At 44.0% G+C, this 9519-nt stretch overlaps 1 protein-coding gene across 1 annotated transcript; it reads left to right on the top strand.

Annotated features, from left to right (window-relative positions):
• The first annotated feature begins 6156 nt into the window (after positions 1-6156).
• LOC147717903 (heat shock 70 kDa protein-like) lies at positions 6157-8830 on the top strand. Its single transcript, XM_086924672.1, has one exon. The coding sequence runs from the start codon at positions 6524-6526 to the stop codon at positions 8459-8461; it is 1938 nt and encodes a 645-aa protein (XP_086780798.1). The 5' UTR covers positions 6157-6523; the 3' UTR covers positions 8462-8830.
• The last annotated feature ends 689 nt before the right edge of the window (positions 8831-9519 follow it).

The following is a 9519-nucleotide window of genomic DNA, read 5'->3' as shown; positions in this document are numbered from 1 at the left end:
GTCAAGCACAAGCAGAAAAAAAAGAGAGTGCACGAGGAAGGCCAAGTGTCCTCGACCACTGGAAGTCACAGAAACAAAAGTACACCCAGGAACGTCAAAAGGCTAAGACTCCGAATAAAAACAGTTGAGGAGAAACTGAAAGACCGCGAAAGGGCTGAAAGTGAAAGAAAACCAGCCCGAGGCAAGTTTCTGAGAAAAAGCGACAGATTGAAGAAACAGAACAAACTGTATCGGAGCCCCGAGTGGACATACCTGGTGCTGGAAGAAATTGATGAGCCCAATCACAGTGGGAAAAGTGACGAGGAGTCCGTCACTGATCGGAGTTCGGACGAAGACCCTCCTTGAGACAAATCAGAGCGAAGCCTTGCATAAAGAAAAGAAGAGGGATTGCAAAAGCCACCTGTAAGCTAAAATGTCTGATTCAAGCGTAGCTGGGAGATCCAGATTTGGGTGTTGTAAGACTTGCTGTAAGATATGCTTGTGTAGTATAGCAATGCTAATAGTAATGTGGATAGGATTAACCGACTTTTTACCTTTCATGATAAGTAAAAATCCTAACCTGTCCCCTACTGAGCCTGAAATATTAGACACAGACGTTGCACAGACTGCAGAAACACCACGAAGCTTAGGACGACATGACAATCCAGTTAAGCAAAGACACGCACGACAGAATTTAGAAGCATCAGATGAGGGTGAACTGCACTTTCACAAGATGAGAAACCGGACGCATTTAAATGTTTTTGCTAACTTGTTAGTGCATTATGTAGAAGCTATGGAAATAGAAGACTGTTATGTCTGCATGAAGCTACCCACATCTGTAGCTGAAGGTGTGACATATCACCACTTGCCCCTAACTTACGGAATTTCTTGCAGTATATTAGCTAGCTTGTTTTATAGAAGCACTTTGCAGTACTACTATTCAAATGCTGACGTAGTGTTTTCTGAACTTCCTATTAGAGGACATCTGAACCTTGTCCATATTAAAAGCGAGGTAACCCGTTATATGGGTGAATATTTCCTGACTATAGGTGACATAGACTTAGATGAAGCACGACAAGAAAATCTGACCTGTTCTTTACAAGAGCAGGAAAAGATGTTTATAAAAATGGCAGACCGAAGGAGGGAAAAGTTTCAGAAAAAGGCAAATGATGAAAAGGATAGAATCCCTAGGTGGGCTGAGCACTTGGATAACACCTCATAAGGCGAAGCTAATCCTGCTTTGTTGCTGGATTTTGAACGGAAAGGAAATCTTTGTCTCCATAGAGAAAGGACAGAATATTATAACAATGTATTCATTGGTTCCAGCGAGTGTGAACATAATTATAAGGTAATTGGAGGTTGGGGTTTCAAAAATGGGTCAGAACCTGTGTTTCCCGGAATATATTACATATGTGGGAACAAGGCTTATTTCAAATTGCCGGATCACTGGTATGGAAGCTGCTACTTTGGCATTGTTTTCCCGAAGATATACCATGTGAATAATGCTGCTGGAAGCAATGATGAAGATACTAATGGCTTAGTGCGTAGTAAACGTGAAAGTGTAGGAGAAATCATAGGTGATATTTTTAGTGCACTGATACCTGGAATGGGGGTAGTTCTGGATACTCACAGAATTTGCAAATTATCTACAGTAGTGGATCGGTTATCTACTGACACTGCTGCTGGATTCCTGCTGGTCAATACTGAAATGGTTGCGATCAGATCAATGGTTTTGCAAAATCGCCTTGCTCTTGATACCTTATTGGCAAAAGAGGGCGGAGTCTGTAGAATGCTGAAGGCGCAACATTGTTGCACCTACATTCCTGACAGAAGTATCGAATTAAAACAATATGTGAAGAACATAACTAATTTGGAAAAAGAGCTCAAACCATTAGAGGTTGACAGTGCCTGGACGAGACTGACTGGAGGTCTCTCCTCTATAGGTAGTTGGTTTTCTAACCTAGGTAGAAACATTCTGTGGAAAATACTGATGCCAATAATTGGAATAGGTATGATTGTGTTGATAATTTTCATCTGCTGTAAATGTCAAAAGTGCAAAAGAAAAACTGTAAACAAAAGAGGGGTGAAGAGAAACATTGATGAATTAGAATTAGAAGAATTAAGGAATGAAATCTACAAAAAGGTGAAGAATCACCACTCTCATAGAGAAGCTGAAAGAAAAATCAACAATACGTTCGTTGAGATAGAAATGAATGATATGGAAGAATGAAAGTTGGCATCTGTTTCCTTTGTAGTGATGATAGTAAATATCATCAAAGAGGGGATTGATGGAGCAAGGATTCGCACGTAAAGCGACTTGCTCTCATTCATGAACCTCGTCTAATGTATAATCATACTAATCCCACTGTCCGTCTTGAATTTAGCATTTTTCCCAACACACGGGTGTCCCCAAGAGGCTTGCCTATGTGTCTTTTTCATTCTCACAAAGCTTGCACTAAAGAAATGGCTGCTTCGCTGAAATTCAGTCTGCGCATGCGTCGGTCATACCCATGTGATGTGACGCACTTGCATTCTGGAGGGAATCTGTGCTCATGCGCACTGTTGCAAACATGGCCGCTTGTCTCTCACCACGCACTCTGCCTGCTACTGCTGCTTTCGCCTATCTGTCTTTTCGCACTAAACTTTAATACTATAGATGTTATAAAATAAGGGGTGTGTTTTTATATATCACGGTATACAGTGTGATCATTTTATGCATGATTCTAATTTGTTCTCGCTTACTTTTCATGTATCGCGTCTCTGGGGCTGGGAGAATCGGGAGCCGAGCCATACTTGAGGCTCTGCTGGGCACCGTCATGTGATCGGGGAGAAACTCTACTGCGCAGAAGCTGAAACAAGCCAGCTGGCTCCTGAAGCCCAATGCGCCTGGGAAGCATCTCCAAGAGACGGGATCTTACCTTGGAGCGAAGCAACACTGTTGCTACCTACTATGAACTGTATTGTCTTGCTGTATTCCTATGTATGGGAACGTGAACCCAAGGGGCGGGTAGGCAGAAATTATTCATAATGATGGGAACATTGAATTCTAGGAGGCGACAATGACCAGGTCACCTCTCCTGACCAATCATAATGTGCGAAACTGTCACTTGCAACATTGGTGGGTGGTCTAAGGGTCCCCAAACTGTATAATTACCCTAGTGTAGCTTAGGAAAATTGTCCGACTTGTCCGAGTAGCAGACCTGTCACTGACCCTACGAACTCTATAGGTGATCCAATCTTGAGTGCGGCGGAGCACTCTGTCCATACTTTCCACAAACTCCTAGGGGTGGAAATAGTCTTAAGTGCTGGCGAAGCACTTTGCTGGGAAATTCGAAAACCCAATCGGGGTTACTGGCGGATTACTTGCAGAGAGGGGTAACGCAGGCGTTGCTTCCGAAGCTGTGGGTGTTGGTCGTACCTTGGAGAGCCCAGTCCTGAGCTAAATCCTGAGGGGTATCCTGTCCTGAGTTTCCGTGAGCTGTACCTGCTCACACTCTGGTATTCCGTTCCCTGAGGGTCCTTGTCCCCGTCTTCCCAACTGACCCGTGGCCAGGGTTGGTCTTCATTCTGAATTAGGTAATTATTAGTCTGTGGGTTTGCGTCTCTCTCTCTCTCCTTTCTTGATAAAGCACTCTTGCCTGTGATATTGCCCTATCACCTTGAAATACCAAGTATATGCGATTGTTTCTTAGTTGTTCCACTTCTCTCCCCTCCTATAGGATATCATTGATTTATCATACGTATTAGTGTGTTCCCAATTTTTCCCTTTCCTTTAGTATGGTTGCAGTGAACTTAGCAGGATAGCATAATAGCCTAGTTAAATAAATGTTATAGGTCTCGTTCATATCCCATGTCCTAGTATAAACTTTCAGTGATTAGTTGGTTCTTAATATTCTTACCCAATAGTGTTCACGTATACTCAAATGGTCCTTGCCTTAATACATAGTTATCTCTTGGTTGTGATCTTAATGCTTGATGTGTTATTTTGTATTTTGCTAATTCTGACATATTCACTTTGAAAATTCCTATATAAACTCTCAAACTTATCAGGTGTCTGTGGTCATTTTTCGGTTCATAGTGTGGACAATGTATTTTGGGTTATAAAGTGTATTTTCTTCTAGGACCCCTGTCACCTTTTCCATGCTAGCTCCTGATCCGTCTGGAGTAATGTACCTGTGGTAAGTCAGGTACATGATCAGCAGTGGTGAGAAGTCAACCCCGGATTACTCATAGTAGCGTGTATAAACTCACCCGGTTCACGCCAAACGCGAGTCATTGGTTTGAATGTGCACGCCAGGGCCCAGTGCGTGTGAGAATCAGGAAACCCAGTGACCCGGGTGAACTGCGCGCTCTATCAGTAATTTTCTGGTAGCAGAGGTAATGGTTAGGACTAGTTAAACTAGGTAGACAGGATAATTGATAAATAAGGAGATGGTAGAGGTATGCTGAATGGGTGTACAAGAGTTAGAAATGCACCTCTACGTTTTTGTGATTATATAATGAATTAATGTTGTTTTCTCTTTCTTTTTGTTGTTTTTTTTTCGTTTTCTTTTCTTTCCCTTACTTTTCTGGAAAAAAGGGGGATGTGTAGTATGTGCTCATTCTGCTTTTAGGTTCATGTATATTTCCCCTTTAAAGAATGTTACCTTTTGCATGTTCTGAATGTCATAGCTATTCTAGAATCCTGGTTGAAAAAGGCATTCTAACTATTGAAGCCTTAGGAGTATGTCGTGGAATTCTTTCTTCTATGGAGTAAATGTACTATACTTCAATTTCCTGGTTCCTGACTATCCTTGGATCCTTTGGATAGTTGGAAAAGCTTACTATACAGTGTTTTGTGCCCACGCCTTGCTGGCTTTCCTCTGCCAGAAAGTGAATGGCCTTGTGGTAAACAGATGAATGTAGTCTTCTTTGATGATTAAGAAGAAGTTTATTCCGAAGTTATTCACCCACCCTATTACCTTGTCTACCTCATGTATTTTTGGTTTCTCACAATTTTTACTACCTCATGTATTCTTGGTTGCTCACAATTATCACTTTACCGTATGTAACGTAATGTATGCCTCTGCAATCTGTTGCTCGTGTAATGTTCTCAGTTTGTATCTTTTCTGTTCCTATTGTGAAGCGCTCTGACACCTTCGGGTAAAGTCCGCGCTATATAAAATTGCATAAATAAATAATAAATAAATAAACCCACGAAATACAAGTGTCCTGACCAGCCCGAGTTCGTTCAGGAACTGCTGTTACTGAACGAACCTCGGGCCCAGAACACTCCAAGGAATTCTAAATACAACACGCAAAGGCACACCTTAAAGAAACCATTTAACATTCAATTACATTCTATTACAGTCCTGGACTCATCCCGCATGCCTGGGGTCGTCTCGCCAGCGCCGGCTGAGGAGAAGACACCAGCTCTTCGTGATGCGCATCCCTCAACATAAACAAAGGAAAAGGCAGGGCTTGTGCAGACAGACAACGTCTTTAACCAATCAGATGACTGTATCTGCCACCTCACAGTAAAGCTAGCAAAGGAATGCCGACTGCCCTCCGATGTACAACGGTGGCAGCTCGATTAATACGTACATTAAGATACATTAAGTGACATGGTTAAAAAAGTAGTGTGTAAATAAGGTGCGCAACATTTTGATAATAATAAACATGTAATACATAAATCCATTACATCAAGTTTCAAAAAGACCACCCGGAGTCTTCTTACAAGTGTCCGTCCAGGTTCTGTTCTTAAAACGAAGATTGAAGTGGGATGGCCCAGAATGTGGCGGGTACACAGGAGAAACATTTCCAGTGACAATCAGAACTTTCCAGAAATTCATCGCATCGTGAACGAGTGAAAATCCCGAAGATGCCGGCTCCTCTTTTCTATTGGCTGGGTTAATACCAGGCTCACCAGGTTCGGGGCGTCTCCCGAAGCTTCTCTGAAAGCTAGCGCTCCGATTGGCCGCTTAGTTAGGAATAGATAAGAGGTTTCCAGAAGCTCCTCGGGTTGGACGGCTCTTCTGATTGGACGCTGAGCATTGAAACATCTGGAAAAGTACCGAAACGAAGCGACTTGAGGATTATGATTGGCTACGGGGCGTGGCTTGGTAGCGCGTGGCTACTTACTGTATGTGGGCGGATTTGTTGTTATAAAAACACGCTTCGAGGGTGGTGAGTGTGCGTAGGCAGAGCTGAGAAAAGCGTAGGCGGGAGAACCGGGTCTTTCGTACGCAGCTTCGAGGCCTGTCTGAGCAGAGAGACAGCACTGCAGCGACCGAGGCGTCACTGAAAGCATCTTTCGAGAACCGCAGCACCTGGCACGCTTTTCCCAGCATTTTGTGGAGAAAATAACGCAGACAACAATTCCAGCATCTTTCGAGGGAGAGACAGTTCGGAGCACTGAAACAAAATTTACCCGGTTTTGGATAATAAGTGGGAATATCATCCCCGAAACGGATTCCAGAGCTGAGAAATTGTCAAAAGAAGAAAAGGTTCCTATTTACATTCTCTAAGACTATTCATATCCGGGGTTCCTCTAGAAGCAGTGAACATGTCGGCATCGAAATCTGTAGCCATTGGCATCGACCTGGGCACCACCTACTCCTGTGTGGGGGTCTTCCAGCATGGCAAGGTGGAGATCATCGCCAACGACCAGGGCAACCGCACCACCCCCAGCTATGTGGCCTTCACAGACACTGAGAGGCTCATTGGAGACGCTGCCAAGAACCAGGTGGCCCTAAACCCCCAGAACACCGTCTTTGATGCCAAGAGACTGATTGGCAGGAAGTTTAATGACACAGTGGTGCAGGCTGACATGAAGCACTGGCCCTTCAAGGTGGTGAGCGATGGTGGGAAGCCCAAGGTGCAGGTAGAGTACAAAGGAGAGAACAAGACTTTCTCTCCTGAGGAGGTGTCTTCCATGGTGCTGACCAAGATGAAGGAGATCGCTGAGGCATACTTGGGCCACCCAGTCTCCAATTCTGTCATCACCGTGCCTGCTTACTTCAATGACTCCCAGAGGCAGGCCACTAAAGATGCTGGTGTTATTGCTGGCTTGAATGTACTACGAATTATCAATGAGCCCACAGCGGCAGCCATTGCCTATGGGCTGGACCAGAAAGGAAGTGGAGAGCGCAATGTTCTGATCTTTGACCTAGGCGGAGGTACCTTTGATGTGTCCATACTAACAATTGATGATGGCATCTTTGAAGTCAAGGCTACTGCTGGAGACACCCACTTGGGAGGAGAAGACTTTGACAATCGCATGGTTAGTCACTTTATTGAGGAATTCAAGAGAAAACAAAAGAAGGACATCACCCCGAACAAGAGGGCAGTCAGGAGGCTAAGAACAGCTTGTGAACGAGCTAAGAGAACCCTCTCTTCCAGCACTCAAGCCAGCATTGAGATTGACTCCTTGTACGAAGGCATTGATTTCTACACTTCCATCACCAGAGCTCGCTTTGAGGAGCTGTGTGCCGACCTTTTCAGGGGGACACTTGAGCCTGTGGAGAAAGCCTTAAGAGACGCTAAGCTGGACAAAGCTCAGATCCATGAAATTGTGCTGGTCGGTGGGTCCACTCGCATCCCCAAAATCCAAAAGCTGCTGCAGGACTTTTTCAATGGCAGAGAGCTAAACAAAAGCATCAACCCAGATGAAGCTGTGGCCTATGGGGCAGCTGTACAAGCAGCTATACTGATGGGGGACAAGTCTGAGAATGTGCAGGACCTTCTCCTCCTGGATGTAGCGCCTCTTTCACTGGGTCTTGAGACAGCAGGTGGTGTGATGACTGTCCTCATCAAGCGTAACACCACCATTCCAACCAAGCAAACCCAGATCTTTACCACCTACTCTGATAACCAACCCGGTGTCCTCATCCAAGTATATGAGGGTGAAAGAGCCATGACCAAGGACAACAATCTCCTGGGGAAATTTGATCTTAGTGGCATCCCACCTGCACCTCGGGGTGTACCACAGATCGAGGTGACCTTTGACATTGATGCCAATGGCATCCTGAATGTCTCTGCTATGGACAAGAGTTCAGGCAAACAGAACAAGATCACCATCACCAACGACAAGGGCCGGCTGAGCAAAGAGGATATCGAGAGGATGGTACAAGAGGCAGAGAGATACAAAGCAGATGATGAAGCCCAGAGAGAGAAAGTTGCTGCCAAGAACTCACTTGAGTCCTACGCCTTTAACATGAAAAGCACGGTGGAGGATGACAAACTTAAAGACAAGATTAGCGAAAATGAACGGAAATTGATTGTGGACAAATGCAACCAGATCATCTCCTGGCTGGAGAGCAACCAGCTGGCAGAGAAGGAGGAGTACGAGCACCAGCTGAAAGAGCTGGAGAAGGTCTGTAATCCCATCATCACCAAGCTGTACCAGGGCGGGATGCCTGGAGGAATGCACGGTGCTGACTTTGGTAATCGGGCTTCACAGGGTGATGCCAAGCCTGGCCCCACTATTGAGGAGGTGGATTAATCGAACAGACTTTTGCACTTTTGAATGACTAATTACCATGTTAACTCATTCTTGCTCAGTTCTCCTGCCCCAAATGACATTACAAATGTGATTTCAATAGTTTAATAATTCGTTTTTCCAGCGTTTGTTGACAATATATTATACATTAGTCCAACACATTCTGGTATCTCTTACACAAATACTTATTTTGATGACCGTTTTAAATCTCAAAGGTTGTGCTTACTACTTACAATTAAGTTATTATGTTGAATTGTCTATTAATATTGGTATCCTAAGTTTTGGCATGTTGGTGAATGCGTTTAAGTAGAGATGATCTTTCAAGTATATATTTTGTTATGAAAAATACTTCAATAAAACAGCGAGACATTATAATGTTTCCACTTTTCTTATTTCAGAGTGGGTGTCTCATGGCATTAAATTGCAAAGTAGGGGTAAATGCCAACTAAGGTGTTGGGTGGGTTAGATGGGGGTGGGGATCTGTAGCTGGTGGGGTCTATAGCTATTTATTCAAGACTACCTGCTGTTATTAGCCTATGTTATGTTGCTAATGGTCATGCATACATTCTTGGATATATTTTTCTTGTGATGCTTTCTTTCTCTTTGGTGCTGCCATTGTTTCATGGTATTTTGCAAGAGGCTACATCAAATGAAGTAGCAGAGCTCCATTTAAAATGCTTCGCTGTGTTTAATAAAAAAAGATAATGCGGTTTTAGGGATACTGGACACAGCAGTTTTGCTATACGCTTCAAGGGCCACCAGGGTCATCCACTGATTGTAATGGTTTGATTCTCCACTTTTAAAGCCTGCTTCCTTCAGGTGTCCATACATCTCCAGTTCTCGTGCCTGCTTCCATTGTCCAGACAAGGTGGCATTTCTGATACAACTGCAGTGGAGCCGCACCTCTACTGACACTGCACTGTGGAGGTGTTCAATCTCTGCATGGGTCAGATTCTAGAAGCAGACCTTGGTTTTTGGACGTGGCTCGATTGTAGACATTCTCATTCACTGTGATATTGGACAGATCAGCATAAGATTGTGTGTATATGCACCACACAATA

This window comes from Lissotriton vulgaris, chromosome 5 (genome assembly GCF_964263255.1).
Source record: "Lissotriton vulgaris chromosome 5, aLisVul1.2, whole genome shotgun sequence".
Lineage (NCBI taxonomy): Eukaryota > Metazoa > Chordata > Amphibia > Caudata > Salamandridae > Lissotriton > Lissotriton vulgaris.
The sequence above is the reverse complement of the archived record's forward strand: the minus strand, read 5'-3'. Positions and strand labels throughout refer to the sequence as shown.